At 42.1% G+C, this 18382-nt stretch overlaps 1 protein-coding gene across 1 annotated transcript in view; it reads left to right on the top strand.

Annotated features, from left to right (window-relative positions):
• The window catches only part of CHST11 (carbohydrate sulfotransferase 11), a 95183-nt gene extending 77537 nt beyond the window's left edge, over nucleotides 1-17646 (top strand). The window contains exon 2 of the mRNA XM_005430078.2: nucleotides 12798-17646. Within this exon, the coding sequence (XP_005430135.1) occupies nucleotides 12798-13646 (849 nt within the window). The 3' untranslated portion in view covers nucleotides 13647-17646. The remainder of the gene's footprint in view (nucleotides 1-12797) is intronic.
• The last annotated feature ends 736 nt before the right edge of the window (nucleotides 17647-18382 follow it).

Genomic DNA, 18382 nt, shown 5'->3' with positions numbered 1-18382 from the left:
AATTATTGTTCATCAAAGAGAAAATAAGCAGCTTATGAAAGCAAAAGTTCTGGGAACCATAACAGACTGGTAAGGGTGGGCAAGCAGAAGTCAGGGGTAGCTGACAACAACAACAAGCTGCACAGTGAGTGTGAACTGCCAGGATTTGTGTCCTACCTGAGCTGAGATGGAGCTGGCGCCGCTGTGAGCGGCTGCAGGCCAAGCTCACCCTGTGCCACCGAGGAGCCCATGGAGGCAGAACAGGCCAGGCTGTGTGTGGGACAGAGCTGCCCTGTTCCCCACAGCAGCAGCAGGCAGGGTTCCATGGGGCACATGGGCGCCTTGCCACAGAGCCTCACGGAGCACACACTCTTGGCTCCACTCGCCCTGCAGCTGAATGCCTCAACTCACTGCTGGCTGTCGGACCACGTCTCTTCGGGCTGCGGGTTGGCAGCTCTCTGTGTTGCCTCGCTACTCAGGGACAGGGGAGAACTTTCCATGCCCTCCGCACTCGCCAAGGTCCCTGCCTGGTGCTGCAGGCTTGTTAGCTCAGGGGCAGCAGGGACCTGCACCAGGGGGCTTTGCATGCACGGTGAGAGCTAGCTGAAAACTCAGTCCTGGAGCTCTGTTTTCTTCCCATCTTTGCTGGCGTGATTTAGCTGCAGGTGGGATAAGGCAGATGACAAGGGTATAAGAGCAAGGAAGAGGGAGCCAGCCCTTTCACTAGATAGAGTGGGAACTGATGAGAGACTGGCATGCCTTCAGGATCTGTGAAAGTAGCAGAGGGCGAGGAGACAGCACTTGGCTGCAGCCAGAGAAGAATCCCAGAAGCCTGAGCTCAGAGGGGCCTTTTCTGCTCATTTTCTTTGGGAAGTTTTAAAAGAATGAGCATTTTAAAAAAAGGAAAAGAAGATGATGTGCAATTTCTTTCAGACTGTAGTTGAGGTAACAGTTTGAAAAAAATAGCTGCCATTTAAAGAAACACTAAGAATTTGTTATTTTGTTGTAAAATGACATTTAGTACGCAGTCCATAAGTAGATCTGTTATTAGATGAGACAGAGAACCCTTAGAAATCATAGTAAACACAGCTGTAGAGGTGAGGAAAATGAATAAGGCATCATACTAATATTCGTACCTTCCAGTTGTCTTGAATGGCTGACAAAAGGGACTTTTAACATTATCCTCATGCTCTGACATAAGAAGAATTAATGTAGCAAAAATGCAACCAAGTCACCCTAATCTTGTCAGGATTTAAGGAAGATTACCTAGGTGCATTTTCTGTTCTTTTATTTCTGTGCTGAGGAACACAGGAAGACTGGAAGTTTCCAGCAAGGCCCTGGTATTTGGATCCAGAGAATGTTGGATGTTGTCTGTGTGGAGCGGACACAGTGGGTGGAGCACGTTGGCACTTGGGAAGAGGTGTCAGTGGCCAACAGGGAAAGCAGACTTATGGATGTGCTCTTTGCCTCCCAGCCAACCTGTGGCAGAATAACTTGTGGTTGGCTATGGGAGTGGGTTTGTTTTCGTGTACAAAGACTGAAACAGCTGAGGGTTTCAACAGAAACAGAAAACATTGGAAAAACAAATTATTTCCTCTTCTGTGTCATGGTTCATTTTCTGACTTTTGTCTTGATCCTTCTTTGGGCTCAATTGTGACAGAATTAAAGTCGGACTAAAGGACTGCTGGCTGGCTTGTTTGGGACTGAGCATCCCTCAGGATTGGAGTCACTGATATTTATCTCAATAAAGAATAAATCAGACCTAGGAAGCTATTGATGAAGCAGGCTTTTTGTGCTAACCTGGAATTTCTGTGCTACATTCTGCAGCAGGAAAGTTTCCTGGGAAGCCTGTTGTAATTAAGATTATAAATGAATGCTAGCATTTTAGTACAAGAGGCCTTTTGTTTTTTCAAGCAGGAGGTCATCTAATTATTTTTGAACAGCAGCAGAAAGGTGAAAAGTTTCCAGTTAACTGTAATTAAGGCCATGGAGAATGAGCAACCCTGGTTAGTCACCTTCTGTGAGCATTACTGAGCAGCACAGTCAAACATGCCAGAAAAAGTTACCTTAGTAAGGTGTAGTCTGAGCACAATATAACCTTACTAAGAGGAAGTAAAATAATCTTAATGTTAATTTGTGATAGTTTAATCAAGGAGAAGAAAATCATTACCCAAAGGGTTTAGGTATTTTGCCAGTCTCTGCCAGGATGAATTCATCCAGATCATTACAAGAAAAGAGACCCATATTGAGATAGGAGATGCAATCTTCTCTTGTTTCTGACACTGACCTTCCAGGAAGGTGAGATTAGCTCTCTCTTCCCTGTCTTCTCTGGATCTTGGCACCATCCAGTTAGACAGAAGCAGGGCTCACAGGGCAGACCTTACAGCAGGGTTACACATGGCAGGCATCAGCACTTCTACTTCCAGCCTCTTACCTTAAAAATAACAACACAGCATTTCTTGGTGAAGGTCTGAACTTGCATCCCTGACCCACAGGAGCAGCATTCACCTGACCTGCTCAGAGACATTGGAAGGGACATCCCGCAGTGTCCCATTGTCCCAACCAAATGCCTGCTTGGATTGGGGAACAACTAACACACTAAACACATAATTGCAGGATTCCTCTTGCCTCAAGGGGGTTGCTAAAGCCCATGAATTCTCTGTAAGGAAACCAGCTATGCAGCAACTCTCTCCTGTTTCTCCTATTTGGGTTTCAAAAGCTCTGGGTGTGCTGCACACTGAGTTAAAAATTGGAAACATATTACCCTGATTTAGCATGGGACTGAGTAAATTGTATTCACTTAAAATAGCAGATATCCTACTGAGAAAAAAAAAAAGTATTTCTACTTGACTGTGTGACACCTGAACTGCAACCCAGACGTAAAGAAGGAGGATTTGTGTTACTGAGAAAGCCATAAATGCTGGCTGCCTGGTCAGAGCTGCTGAGGGGAGCAGGGCACATATGTCCCAGGCAACTCCAGGCATTCAGACCTCGTGTATCTCCTCCCCGCATCCTGTGCAGGGTTTCACACAATTTCTGTCTGAGCTCCTGTCTGGTCTCGGCCCATCCTGGAGGTGGATGGTGTTTCCTTTTCCTCAGGGGGGTTTCATTCACAGCACTGACTGGCTCCTCCCTGTATGGGTCTGCAATGTTTGCCAAAAGCCTTGGTCCTGGAGTGTGTTGAATACTGAGATTTATGATAGTGAGTTTAGCTTACAGAAGCCACCATCCCACGTTTGCAAAGCATGAAGGACCTGCAAGACAACACCTGCCTGTGTGGTGGGATAATTTGAGTCCTTTTCCTTTTTTGGGCAGATGGATGTTCCCAATGCTGAACATTCCTCATGCTGTTTCAGCACAGATGTATCTTACCTTTCTGTTAGCATCTATCCTGTATCTGAGTCGCTCTTGTTTAGCTCTGTAATTACTTGTCCTAACCAGACTGAGTCCAAATTATTCCTTTCCTCCTTGTGGAATTTCTTATGTATTTTTGTATTTACGTATCTACTCTATCCTGTTTCCTCACTCCACCCAGTTTATCTCACCCCTGTCACCACAACTCCTTGCAACACAGAAACAAATGTCAGTTTTTCCATTGTCTCCTAGATGCCAGCTATGTTAAAATGTTGTTTATTGCTCTGTTTTTTAAGGGCTACTCCCAGCTCCACCCTGGCTTACTCCATATATGCCCAGCTCCTCCTTGTGCATCATTTGCTGATGTCCATGGCATGCCTTTTCCTAAGCAATTCTCAAGCCTTTCCTTGAAAATCATATCTACAGCTCCCACAGTAAAGATGTAACAGCAGAGTGCAACAGCTACAGGTCACTCACTTGGCTTTGAGCTTCCCAACCCATGTGCTTGTCCTTGAGTTTGGGTTGTGCCAGTTAATGTTTCATCTATGCCCCAACTGTAACCTGGCAGTTGTGAGACAAAAAGTGGAAGCCTTTTTGACCCTGTCTGCTGTCCCTGCTGACTTGGAGACAGTTCTGCAAGCCTGGCCCTTTCCCAAGCACCTGTGGACAACAGTAGTTTATCCTTGGGAAAGGAGGGTTAGAAGGACAATGGTTGTGTCCCTGTGTGTTACAGGTTCCACACACAGGTCTGGAGAGCACGAACTCAGTCCCAGCCATCAGAAGTGTGCACATCTGTCCGTGTACTTGTGTTGGAGGGGAAAGGATAGAGAGTTTTCATTTTAAAATTAAATTCATACAATAACCAGCTTTCAGCTTTTTAATGCAAAAAGTGATTTATCACTGCATTACAGAATGAGCCAGGGGCAAACAGATTCATCATGCGCCATCCTTTCATGCCAGAGCAGCAGCGAGCGGCTGTGGCGGCGGTGCAGAGAGGTCAGGTCCCACCACAGAGCCTCTGCCATGGGAAAGCAGCACAGCTCCATCACCCTCACCCCACCGTGGCTGCTGAGGTCCTAGCCTGGGGTTTCATCCATTTCTTCTTGTTGTGAGAGAAAAAAAAAAGGATTGATCATCTATTCGCCTTCTTCCCCTCCTTTTGTTTGGCTGCTGGAAAGACAGTGCAAAGTACTCTTTGTACAAGCAACATGAAGCTCCGAACTTGTCTTCTATAAATTAAATCCCAATAAGGCCACCAGCATGAAGATTGCTTGCTTTAAGTGTTACCAACTCAAGACTTCTCCAGCCCTCCATGAAGATTTCTTACCTCTAACATGTATTGCACTTGAACTCAGTCACTTCAGTTTTTTCCTGCCCTGTGTTTAGAATATTTCCCCAGAGTTTCAGAACAGCAATGTTCATGTCAGCACATCCTTCACCCTCGATATGGCCAGGTCATAGGTCTTTATGCATGATCTTCCTTGGGACTTCCAACTTTTCCCTCTCCTTGTTCAGAGGAGACACTTTACAAGATGTATACATTTATCTTATTAGCCCCAAACCCTATGTATGGTATGAGTCCTGATACCAAATAGTTCCTATTAGGGAGAATGGGAATGGACAGGCTTCCGAAGATGTATGGGATTATACAAGAGAAGGTGGCATTGGAAGGGAACTGGTTCTTTTTTTCCTGGATCAGTATCTTGTGTGACAGTTTTAGCCTGATTAAAAAGCTGGTTTTCTATACAGCTGTGCCATTTGTCAGTCTCTGATTTTTCAAGACTTTGCATCATTTAGCCTCTCCGTGGTACTTTCTCTCCAAGATGAAAAGGCCAATATTTAATGACCTAATTGTGAAGTTTTCCCAGGATAGTATCAGCATCTGTGACTGCATGTGTGTCTGTTGCCAGGTTTTGCCTGGTTCATTATTGGTTTTTTTTTAGCACCCAGTTAGTACTTGTCTAGCACCTGGTCAAAGAAGAGTGAAGGCCAAAGTTGATGTGGGTTTGGGGTTTAATTAAATCATTGTAGTCCCCACAGTAACGCTGAATTGTCTCACCCTTCTCTGCTGTGCCCTTCTCTGAGTGCACACAGACACACAGGGACAAAGTTGGAGACGTGCATAGGAAGAAGAAGGAGGGAATGTATGAAGCAATTTGCGATTTTTGGCAATACAGTGTTAGCAACTACTGTTTATGACTGTTTTACTTTCAAGAGTTTTGATCCTTCTTTTCATAGCCCTGGTGCATTCTCTGCAATGGCAACTGTGGTTATCTTGGTTTGCAATACAAAGAATTGAAAAAAAAAGCGTATTCAGCCTAATCTTCTCCATAGGGCACTAGGTTCAATGCATGAAATGGAGAAAATAATAAAGCTTTGTAATATTTCAAGAGTTTCCTTCAGAGGATATAATTTGCTTCTAAAATGTTCTCACTTGGTAAAAATGCTCATAAGTTAATATTAGTTTATCTTCTATTATCCAGTCACTCTGTAGAGACATTTTCGTAGCAAATTCATATTCCAGTTTGTCTGTCCACAGGTTTTCAGGGAAGATGTTAAGCATTTCCATCTTCAGGACACACAATATACTTTCTCTGAATATTAATTTTTGGTATGCTCCTCATTTGAGTGCTCAAACATTTTGAAAAAGTTAAGTCAAAATTAATATGCCGTGAAATGTGAAGTAAATCAAAGTATGAAAAGTTGTAAAGCTATTACTTTAAAAAAATGTTGCAGTTCAGGTCAGTTTAATAAAATCCCTTTATTGAAAATGCAATTGTTCTTTTATATACAGTGTTTTGATCTGTGCAGCTACAATTGTCTGACTGTCATCTGTAGAAATCTGCACAGAGTAATAATTATTTGTGATGATTTGAGAAATGCTTTGACTGTTAAGTATGAAAAATTGTTGGTCCCCATTATTGTCTAATGCTGAACATTTTGAAGAATACAATCTAGAACTTCATGTATGGCCCATATATACACTAAGTAGGGTAGTTATGGATGCAAATTGTAAAAGCCAAGTCTTAAAATAGTCTAAACCATGTTTGTAACTTCAAGGCCCTCCATCAAGGTTTCAAGAATCTTATTCACACCTTTCATGTGAAAACAGGATTGAAAACATGCTTGCATATAACCTCATGCTCAAAAATCCCCCACCTTTTTAGCATCTGGGAAAACAAAAGTAATACTAAAAAACATTTTGTATATTGAATAACAAACACCTCCTAGAACTGAGATGCTGTAATTGATAGGCTGGGGGAAGGAGAGCTGATAATAATTGAGATTTCAGACAACTGACTCTCTTGATGCCACACAACCAGGACCATTAGTGCCACCTATAGTTAGTCTGTCTGACAGTTCTCACTTGAAGACCTTTCTTTCTGTGGATTCTGAGGCTGCTATACACACCCCTTCTGAACAAATACAAGAAGAATTTGGTGGATATGAGCTCTGGTTTTATCAGTTCTGGATAGACCCAGGTGGGTGTCAGCTGGTTTTTAGTTGATGGACCACAGGTGAGGGGAGCTCTGCAGCAACTAATACAGTTCTAGCATAGGACACAAACCAAACCTCCAAATATGAAGGTAACTGAAGAATTAAAGGCAGATGCAGTCTTCATTAAGGCAAAATTGAAGAGAAAAACCAATTTAGCAAGGAATGGGCCTGCAAATGCCATTCATGATATTTATCCTCTTTATTCCATGCTAAATTAATTTGGATCATTTTGCCCTTCAGTCTGCCATGATCAAGTGTCATGTTAGCAGTCCCAGCATAGGCTGGTTGTGAGCCTGGTTACAGTAATACAGAACTAGCTGCAGGCAATGCAATAGAAATAAACTAAATCCTGCCTGGTAAATGTGGAGGGTTTCCACCATAATTTTCATAGTGAGACAGAACTTAATTAATGGGCTTTTTGAGTTACATTTCAGTATTTCCATACTTCTATTAAAAAACTGCTTTCAGTGCAGGTACCTATGAATTGACTTGATCTCTGCACCTAGTTTTCAGTAGACTACTATATTCAGAATTTCTTTTTTTAATTCCCTGTGTTTAAATCTGTACTTGCTGCTTGGCCATCAAGCTTGGAAAGGTCTTCAAAGATTACTTTATCCTGCTGTGCCTAAGTAATCAGAAGGAAATACCTCCCATCTCATTACTCTGGTTTACCTTGAATAACCTTTGCCTGTAATGAGTTGATGACTGCCAGTTGGTCAGCTTATGCATTTCTGGTCAGCATATTCTCTAGTGCTCTCCACAAAATACCCTCCTGCCCTCCCTGCACACACACACCCACCTTCCACTGAACAGAGGGCAGAGTGTACTGGACTTTCCTCCCTTGTTGTTACTTTGCGATTGATAGAGATGAGAAGCTTCTGCAATCAGAGTGTCCCCAGACTACTTTTTTCTTTTTCTTCTTTTAATGCTACTGAGCTTAGAAGTCTCCTGCTGCTCATGTCACTTCCCTGTTCAACTCAGTTACTGCATCAGAAAAGGAAGGAAAACTTTGATCTTGACATGCGCTTCTTCTCTGTCCCCCTTTACAACTTCTGCAGGAAAACAAAAACATTATTAAGAGCATCTCTGGTGTCAATCCTTTCAAGGGAGAACAGCTGCTTTTATCAGATGTCTTCCCAAAACCTTTAATGGCCTGATGAAGTCCAAGTTGAACTGTCACAGGACACACCTGAGCATGACTTTATCACCATCCCCACACTGCTCTCAGGCTTAAAAGTGTCCTCTCCCAAAGTGGATTTAGACCATTACTTATTGTGGTTTCTAGAACTGAGGGGTCAGCAGGGACCTCTGGTAATGAGCATGGGCACAGCCATCAGTGTCCAGGCAGCAGCTGCATGCTCACGACTCTGCTGTAGCCACATCTGTTACAGCTTTGGAGGAAGAAAAGTTCATGACCCCAATTGTTTGTCTTGTCCTTTAGCATCCATGGGTTTAAAGATATCCGTTCCTTGGATCTTCTCTCTGGCTGCTTAAATTTGTGGGGTATATTTTCCTCATTAGCTGTGAGCACATTTGCACTTTTTCCCTGGCCAGGTGGGTCTCTAGTTTAAACAAATGTGTTTCCAGTCTCATTTAAACTTACTATTTCTCCAGGTCCCCTTACCAGCTTCAGGAGTGAAATCATTATGTGGCTTAAAAGCCCTGCCTGTAACTCTAAAAGAAGAGGAACCATATTACCATCAGCTCACCCACTGTTAATATATAGTTTCAAAATACTAAATTGAAAATGCTCTTATGATTACCTTCCATGGTGCTGTGTAGACTCTAGGGGCCACAGAGCATGTCCTTTTTGCAAAGGAGAGTTTGGTGGTTCTTTCAGGGTTCCATTAAAGGCTCTCAGGTGCCTTACCTGGCCTTTCACTAGAGCAGGGTCAATGTGGCTTTCCTATCAGCCTCTCCTTCAGCAAGGGGGCTGTTGCCATCAAACCTCGAGGAGAGCCAGCAGGACTCTGTGTCTCTGGGGGAAGCAGGTAGGTCAGCTTTTCTAGGGTGCATCAGGTGTGTTAGTCAGCTGCAGAAGAAATGGGCTTTGATACACTTGGCATTGTTCTAAGACAGTCACTAGATTGGCCTTTTATCTTTTTTGTTTGTTTGTTTTAATAAACTGCAGTCAGTAGGATAGAATAAAAAGGAAGTCGAGCTTTCTATTTCCTATGTGGCCCTTCATCCATCAGCCATTCCAAAGGGTGCTGTCATTGATGAGAACTAGACAATCCCCTTTTACTGTTGTATTGCTATTTAATATGCATTCTGTGTGCCCCCACGCAGGTCAGAGCACATGCACAGTTCACCCTGGGGTGTTGCTGTGTACTTAGTAAATGTGGCTTTTATGCCATTTCTTCATACTTTTTTCCATGTTAAAAAGAACGAGAGGAAAGTACCACTTGAAAATGCACAAGTGTAATCTTCTAAATGAATTTAAGTAGTACAAGCTCATTGGTAATTGCAAATACTAAGGCTGCATTTTTCCCCTTACTCTAAATGTCTGAAAAGCTCATTAATGTTAATGTATGGGGAAGTGCTTAGCCTATTGATGGAGGAATGAAATCAGGAGCAAAGCACAGCTCTACAAAGATTCATCTTCAGATTAGGGTCTGAAGCAACCATTAGATTATCAAATCTGACCTTCTATCTAATACAGACCATAGAATCTCATCCACTTAATTCTGTTTTTATCCTAAGAACAGCACCAGAAAATCAGATACAGTGCATTAACATATTATAATGTAGCAATATATTCAGGCATTTCTTTTTCTTTCTTTCTTTCTTTCTTTCTTTCTTTCTTTCTTTCTTTCTTTCTTTCTTTCTTTCTTTCTTTCTTTCTTTCTTTCTTTCTTTCTTTCTTTCTTTCTTTCTTTCTTTCTTTCTTTCTTTCTTTCTTTCTTTCTTTCTTTCTTTCTTTCTTTCTTTCTTTCTTTCTTTCTTTCTTTCTTTCTTTCTTTCTTTCTTTCTTTCTTTCTTTCTTTCTTTCTTTCTTTCTTTCTTTCTTTCTTTCTTTCTTTCTTTCTTTCTTTCTTTCTTTCTTTCTTTCTTTCTTTCTTTCTTTCTTTCTTTCTTTCTTTCTTTCTTTCTTTCTTTCTTTCTTTCTTTCTTTCTTTCTTTCTTTCTTTCTTTCTTTCTTTCTTTCTTTCTTTCTTTCTTTCTTTCTTTCTTTCTTTCTTTCTTTCTCTCTTTCTCTCTTTCTCTCTTTCTGCCCTCAGTTAGTTCCACTATGCCTTGGAAACCAATGCACATTTACTCCCCGTCACATCTCTCAATCACATTGCAGTTACATAAGAGATGTAACTATGGTTATAAAATGTCCTTTACTCTGAAAGAAGGAGTTTCAGTACAATGGGACTGAAAGAGACCTTGTTTTTTTATATAAAATAATTTGATTCTGTACTTCTTGGACTCCAAATCATAGGCATGCCCTATGTTTTTTTCTCCATCACCCCTTTTGTAAGACTGTGTGAAAGCTGCTGCCATATCATTGTTAGCTATTCTGTAGCCTAAAGTTTTCATGGCCAAAATTTACTTTTTTTTTATTTCAGTCATTTGGAGAGGATAATCTCTTACCCCAAACAGCTTCTTTTGCTTATCATTGTTTCTACCTGAATCATTGTTTTCATCTCCCTTGTTCAGGGAGGTTGATGGTTTCTCATATCAAACAATGCAGGTTCCATCACGTTGTCATTTATGAAATGCCAGGGCTGCCGTGTCAATGCAGGGAAATAGTTCTGAAAGATGGTGGTTTTGTGTGTTAGGTACACACCCCTGCCTCTGTGCAGTCCAAATATTCACTGTCTGTGATGTCTCCCTTCCCCTAAAACCTGGGGCAAACAGCATTCCTGTGCTATATGATTTTTGATGAAAATCTTCAGGAGATTTCATCTTTTTATTTGCAAAAGAGAAATTGTATGTCTGTGTGTTTGCATAGGGTTTTGTTTAGTGCTTTGAAAATTATTGACTGGTAACTAATGAGTTGAGATCTCAGCTAATGCTGGTTGAGATCCATTACTTCTGTTTTTCTCTGAGGACATCATAAATTGAAAAAGGGGGTTTTTTAACAGAAAAAGTAATTTTCTTGAAAAATCTATGTGGTCCTTCAGAACTGCTTTCTAACATCTAATTTGGAAACTCAACTCCCTGCCAGTCAGTTTTCCTAGGAAGCACGAAGCACGTTTCACATCTGGCTTCTCATCTCTTTGACTGTGACATAAAACTGCCCTTGAAGTGCACCTGGGAGATATCCAGGGGGATACCACACACACATAAAAGACAAGCCAAGCAGTCTAAAAGAACTGCACTGGGCTAGTGCACATTTTAATCACTAGCCAGCATTTTACTGAACAGAGGAGCAAAAGAGATGAGGAAAGTATCAGGGAATTCAGAGGAGAAGTGGTAGGTGGCACTGTGCAAAATACAGAGGTCCCAGGCTTGGCACATATACACTCTTGAAGAAAAAGTCCTCCTGCCCAGAGTTGAGCTACATCAGCCCCTTGGTGTTGCTCATACTATGGAGACATTTCTCTGCAACCCACCACAGCCCAGGCAGAGGGAGAGTCTCTGTTGCTCACGTACTGCAAAAGCTTTTGCTGCCCTTCGGGTGGGTGAAACTTGGGCTCTTAGCACTAGTCGTAACAAACCAATTTCTATTTCTTTTCTCTGCAAAGCTCAGAAGTCCTGCAACTGGCTTGGTCCCATTTTGGACTTTCATTTGGATTTCAACTCTAAAGTTCATTTGGATTCTGTTCTTTGAGTTTTGGTGGGTTTTTAAAATAGGAATCATGGCTAAGTACTGCTATTGAAAGCAGAGATTTGACCCGTGACTGCAGGAACTGGAGGTTCAGAATTCCCAAGCTAGTGCAAAACCATTTGCCAAGGTTTTGCCTGGCATGTACTGTTTTTTTCTGGTATAGTGGCAGGGAGAAAGACCCCTATAACCAAAGGAACACACATAGCAGGTGCATAGAGTCTGCATTGCCTCAAATACTTCTTTTCAGTGTCCTGTGATTCATGTTAATTCAACAAGAAGGTACAAGATAAATACTTTTGAAAGATTCAGCATACAAGAAGGAATCTCAGACCTCCTTGCCTATCAACTAGGAAGGTCAATACTTGCCTTAATTCTTGTCTTTGAGGCTAAATTAGGTATTGAGCATAAGGTTCTTCAAAATTCACAGGTAAATGGTGTTAAATAAATGTAAATGACATTACTAACATCTTTCCACTATTGCTTTGATGCAGTTTATTCTCAAGAAGTAATAAGGTATTTGTAGCAGTGAGGATAGGGCTGCACAGAAAAACCCCGTGCCATGCAGAGACACCTCTGAATAACCAAACACAAGAGCCCTGCACTGGCATGGTCTGAATGAATCTTTCTCTTGGGGAGTTGCAGGAATATCCATGGACTTCATTTATTCTGGCCATAGCTATATAAGCCACATTCAAGATCATAGCCAAGAAACAAGCCATGACTATTAAATTTTCTAACCAAAAAGACACCAGTAACGAGAACACACAGTATTTTCATTTTGTCAAATTTTCCAGTATCTTCCCACCCCATCTCGGCAGCAAAAGGTCCAACACTGCTGTAGCTGTGGGTTTAACTGCAGAGTGGAGGCAAAATTTGTTTTCCAGGCCTAAGAGAAGCAGTGACCACATCTCAGGATGAGGGTTCTGTAAATACACTTGCCACCATGCTGTGTGAGCACTTTTGCTCCTTAATATTGCCTTCAAAGCAAAGCTCTGGATACTCTGTGAACAACGTTTAATCAGTGTGTATCAAGAAGTTTTGAGACAAAAACAGTTTGTCTTCTAGAATAGTGTCAGTTGTACTCAGCCACATAATGAATTATTCCATGCAGGGAAAGATCTGCTTTTCTATGAATTTGTATAATAAGCAAAAAAGGCATTGAGAGCTTCCCAGCCCTTTACTTCTGGTGCCTGTGCTTCCTTTGCAGTTGTCCAACACAGCAATTCTTCATCAGATCAGACGAGACCAAGTGACAGACACGTGCCGAGCAAACAGTGTGTCCAGCAGGAAGCGCCGTGTGCTGACACCCAACGATCTCAAGCACCTGGTTGTGGATGAGGATCATGAAATGATCTATTGCTATGTTCCCAAAGTGGCCTGCACAAACTGGAAGAGAGTCATGATGGTTCTGACGGGAAGAGGGAAGTACAGCAATCCAATGGAAATCCCGGCCAACGAAGCCCACGTGTCTTCAAACCTGAAGACTCTCAACCAGTACAGCATCCCAGAGATCAACCACCGCTTGAAAAACTACATGAAGTTCCTTTTTGTTCGCGAGCCTTTTGAAAGACTGGTGTCAGCCTACAGGAACAAGTTCACCCAGAAGTACAACACTTCCTTCCACAAACGATATGGCACCAAAATCGTGAGGCGCCAGAGGAAAAACGCAACCCAGGAGGCTCTGCGGAAAGGTGATGATGTGAAATTTGAAGAGTTCGTGGCATATCTCATCGACCCACATACCCAAAGAGAGGAGCCCTTCAACGAGCACTGGCAGACTGTGTACTCCCTCTGCCACCCTTGCCACATCCACTATGACCTCATAGGAAAGTACGAAACACTCGAAGAGGATTCGAATTACATTCTCCAGCTGGCGGGAGTAGGCAACTACCTGAAATTCCCCACCTATGCAAAGTCTACGAGAACTACTGATGAAATGACCACAGAGTTCTTCCAGAACATCAGCTCCTTGCACCAAACGCAGCTGTATGAAGTCTACAAACTTGATTTTTTAATGTTTAATTACTCAGTGCCAAACTACCTGAAATTGGAATGAGGGATGGGTTGTGGGGAAAGAGGGGAAAGAAAGCCTGTTTTATTTAAGATTTTTATTTGTCATAATAAATATGGAGAATGGGTTATTTTGTAAATTAATATTTTCTTTTTTTGAATGATGCTGCGAGCAGCACAGTCAAAATTATTTAAATCAACTGTAAGAAAGGACAGCTCTCTTTGCAGGGTAATGGGATTATGATGATCTAGCTGTAGAAATGAATAATACTGCTACACTGTTTAAACAAATGTTAATTGTGTTCTGGTGAATTTCATTGATCTTGCATTCCTCCAGTTCTAATTAATGTTATTTATACTTATTTAAAACATTGTCTCTTGGTAGGTTTCACTTCAGCAGCAGAGATAGGATAACATGTGGACAAAAGGAGTCTGGTTTTGGGCTTTCCTCGATTTCCAGCTTCCTCTGGGTAATAATATTCTTCCATTAGGCAATGATGCAGGTAAATATAGGAATGGTTCTGGAACCACACGCTTTGAGAAGATTGGTGAAAATAAGTTCTTTAGAAAGTGATGTTGTGCTCCATACTAGTACAAAATCTATCTTTCTAGGCCTGAAAAGGAAAAGTAACCCAGATTTGGGTAGATTAATGGGTAACTAATAAACATGAATGTACTCCTTAGGAAGAGAAACCATGTACCTTTTATAAGTCTTAATGAGTTTTTGGAGAATATGACCACTCCCACTGGCTCTTAATTTGAAGCCTCCCAGCCCAAATGAATTGGGGATGGTCCATCAGAAAAGAATCAGCATTTGGAAAGTGGCTGTAAGAGATTCTTTGAATGCCCAAAGCAATTGGCATTGACTTAATTCATATTCAGGATGGACCTGTGGGGACATCCATCCTCTTCAAGTCATGCCTCCCTAACTGATCCTAAGATAGGCAACCAACTGGTAATGATACATTGCTGTAAACAATCTGGGCATGTCATTTGAAAATTCAAAAAGTCATCTTCATGTTGATTCTCTAAGCATGCAAGGCAATAAAAAAGGTCTCATCTTCCTACATGATGGATTCATGGCTTTTTCCTAGGGAGGAGAAGAAGCCTTCTTTTTTAGCTGATGCCTAAATGCCATTGACAGGAATTTTTCTAAGTTCTGATGTGTTAGAAATTCATTTAAGTCATCTCTAATGTAAGACCATGACCTTTTTTCTTAAGGGGAATGTCTCAGTAGCAGTTGTTTTGTGTTTAACTGCTTTTTGGGATGGCAGATTGTTTTGCGTAAGCAGATAGTAATCTGTACACAGCAGATAACCAATGAAAAATGGTATTTCAGTGTGGATCTGTTAGCCAGCTAGTGGGAGCAGAAAATCAGGCTTCTCCAGATGTTTGCTTCAGTTGGATGCAGGTGAGGGAATGCTCTGTAGCCACCTCAGTATCCACAGGCAGCTGATGGGCAAAAGGAGGCAGAGGCTAAACTGACACTTGTAAAAATATAAGATCTGTTTTAAAGTTGATAGATGGTTAAAAACGGGGGGGTTTAACTTGCCTGCATGTCAATCTTTTGATCAAAACAAACCCTTTCAAAAAAGACTGATGATTTAAATAAACTCAGCTCAAGGCAGAGCTGTTTCAATAGTATCAGAGCCAGATCCTGAAAAATGTCAAATTGTACAGTAGCCAGTAATATCCACTGAATTGTATTAGTTTCCAGGACACAGATGTGATTAAAGAAGAAAATAGTTTGCATTTTATTTGATAAAAATAAGTTGCTGAATAAATCTCATTGAAAATCAAATTAACATAACAAACAGCAACTGAAGTCCTTTTGCAACTGGATTTGGTCTTAGGCAGGATTCAGGTCATTATTTTCTCTATCATACCATACAAATAAATCTCTTATCCATTCTGGAACAGCCACAGTTTTCATAACCCAGCCCCTATTTATAACCTGGAGCACTGGGCCAGTGGTTGACAAGGGGCTGGCTGGCTGGCTCAGCCCTCTGAATTCCTGATCCATTGCTAATTACTGGTTGTTGTTTTACTTTAAAGCAGTTTAGTCTCATTTAGAGTGTGTGAAGCTGTACCTCTCACAGTGCCCTGGCCCTCTTATGTTCCTAGTTCAATGGTTGTATGTTTGTTAAAAAAACAAGTGTCTGAGGCAGGTTGCCCTTTTCCTCCTCACAATACTTCCTACAAGCTATTTGTGTGTTAGTTTGATCTTGCATCCCACAGTGCTCATATTTTGGTCCAATTTTCTTCTCAGTCAGCTCTTAATCCATCCAGCAGAAAGTGATGTGATTTTTTTCATTTAAGACAAAAGTTGCTTCAGAAAGTAAATATTTGAAGAACAGGGTGTGCTTCCCCCTTTCTTTTTGTACTTTTCTCTGGCACCATCACCACATTTTTATGGATTCTGAAATATTCTCTGTAGTTTCACAGCTTTGGAGACACCAAACCTCTATATGGTAGCTGTGGTAGAAAAGCTTTAAGTGAAAAATGTGTTCAGGAGATCTGAGGGGTGACTGTTGCTCCAGCCAGGATTTTTAGCAACAGCTTTGGGTTGGATTACCTAAATTCTGGCTCCCCACAGAGGGTAGCTCTACGGGTGGGTAGAGAAGCACTGAGAAGGCTTTTATGTGGACTTCAGTGGGTGCATGAAATCCCTTGCTTTTGAAAAACCTTGATCCCAAACTACTACAACCTGGCTATTTAGTGCATTATATCTATTTTGAGGTGCTGTGAATGGGCTGTAGATCTGTGTTTAAAATGAACAGCTGACATGCTGGATATGATCATGTCCTGTGCAGTGAGCAGCAAGCCCTCACCAGCTCAGAGCAGGATGACAAATGCTAAGGAATAGCCATTTCTTTTGGCCTATTCGGCATGCTGTTTTGACTGAGCCAAAAAATCTGTCTTTCCACTGCAGCTACACAGGAGGACATTCAGGGTTGTTCGTGCTCATGTCAGTGAGCTGGCAGCCACCACCTGCCGTGGGGGGCAGACAGAGAACTGGGTTGGTTTTACCCTCTAACTCTTCCCTGGGTTTCCCAGCTGGAGGAGAAGAGGGGCTGGTCTGCTCCTGAGTTCTGCCTCTCTCCCAGCTCCATTTCTGCTGTGGCCACAGCTGATCCTGGGAGACAAATGGGCAGCACAGAGCCACAGCAAAATGTGAAACACAGACATGCCCGTGGGGCTGCAAGGGCCACCCAGGAAGCTGCTGTTGTAGAAGGGCGTGCATTATTTATGTCTAGTAGTGATGAGCACAGAGAGAACAACAGTGGGGGAATTCCTGCTCCCCCCTTCTGTCCCCAGCCCCTTCAAAGCTGCTGGACCAGTGATCCTCATCTCTGAGCAGCTGTTGCCTCCCTGTCATTTGGCAGGGCCAGCCCTGAGCCCAGCAGTGCTGGTGGCTCTGTACTTGGCATGATACCCACAGCTGAGGGGTCATTCCCCCCAAACAGCATCAAGCACCTTAACTTGGAGTGCAGGCTGAATTTGGCCCATATGAACATGGTGGAGACTGTTGGGTGGTGGGATGTTCCCCCAAACCTGGCTCATTCCATGCTTCAGCCTCTTCATAAACCATGTCCATTATGACAGAAACATGCAAACTGCGTGAACCATGTGCTAAGACAAGTGAAATAAATAATCCACAAGCAGAAGTGCTTTTAGAAGTAAGTTGACCTCAGATGTTTTAGGGTTTCACTGTAGTCTGCTGCACTTTTCAGGTACAAAAAGGGACTGTCCTTACTACTACTCTTGTTACAGAGAGTGTTATTTTCTTACATGCATGCACAATACAATGTGTACGAATAATTTAACATCAGTGTGGGGTTGGATTTTTTTTAACCTATTTGTATGCAGTAGAAGGCTTGTTGTAGAAAAGTATCTCCTTATACTTAAATATACTGTTAATAAAGCAAAAAGATAACTGATACATTGCCAACACAAGTGTGAACTGCTCATGAGTCTTTCCTTAAAAAAGCCAGTCAAGCCTGATTATTTTTCTAAGTAACTTCAATTAAATTGAAGAAAGAAAATTCCTCTCTGTGTGCTTTATTTATGGCTCATGCTTTCCGGGCGGATTTTTCAGGGTGGGATTTTTGTCTGCACAGCTTTGCTTTCTTACTTGCCTTATTTATATTATAGGCAGGACACACTGAAAACTCAGAATTATCTACTCCTGTGGAGCAGGAGAAATCCCTTGGTGGTGTTCAGTGGGCAGAGCAGCCAGGGAACCGAGCCCAGGCAAAGGGGAACCAACAGCTGCAGAACTCAACCATGGATGGAGGGAGGGAGCTGGGGGCTTTACAAAATTGAAATCACTTGCACACAAACCCAGAAACTTCCATTTTTGGGGTAATGGAGTAAGAAATGGCCTCTCTGCACAGCCTTGGGTGCACAGCTTTTGTGTGGTTTCCTTCATTGCTTGTAAGATAGTGGAAAGAAAAGACCAGTCTCTCATACTGCCACAGAGACTGAAAAAATTGGATTTGCACCAGTGAAGGAAACTTGAGGATCTGTTCTTTTGGCAAGCCTCAATTTTTCCATTAAATAACCGCAAATTTACAAAATCCCTTCCTATTTATGTCCAGCAGCTGCCCTGTGGTACTGGCCTCAGGAAGCTGCTGTAGGACAGGAGAGCTGGATGCAGCAGGGCTGTGGGCAGCACCCTGGCACTGGGAGATGGATGGGGAGCACTGCAGAGTGTGACAAAGTGACAAGATCCTGCACAACTGAAGTGTCCTCTGGCCCAAATAAGAGATTAAGTCCAGT

This window comes from Geospiza fortis, unplaced genomic scaffold, assembly GCF_000277835.1.
Source record: "Geospiza fortis unplaced genomic scaffold, GeoFor_1.0 scaffold650, whole genome shotgun sequence".
Taxonomy (NCBI): Eukaryota; Metazoa; Chordata; class Aves; order Passeriformes; family Thraupidae; genus Geospiza; species Geospiza fortis.
This window is presented reverse-complemented; position numbering and strand designations above follow the sequence as displayed.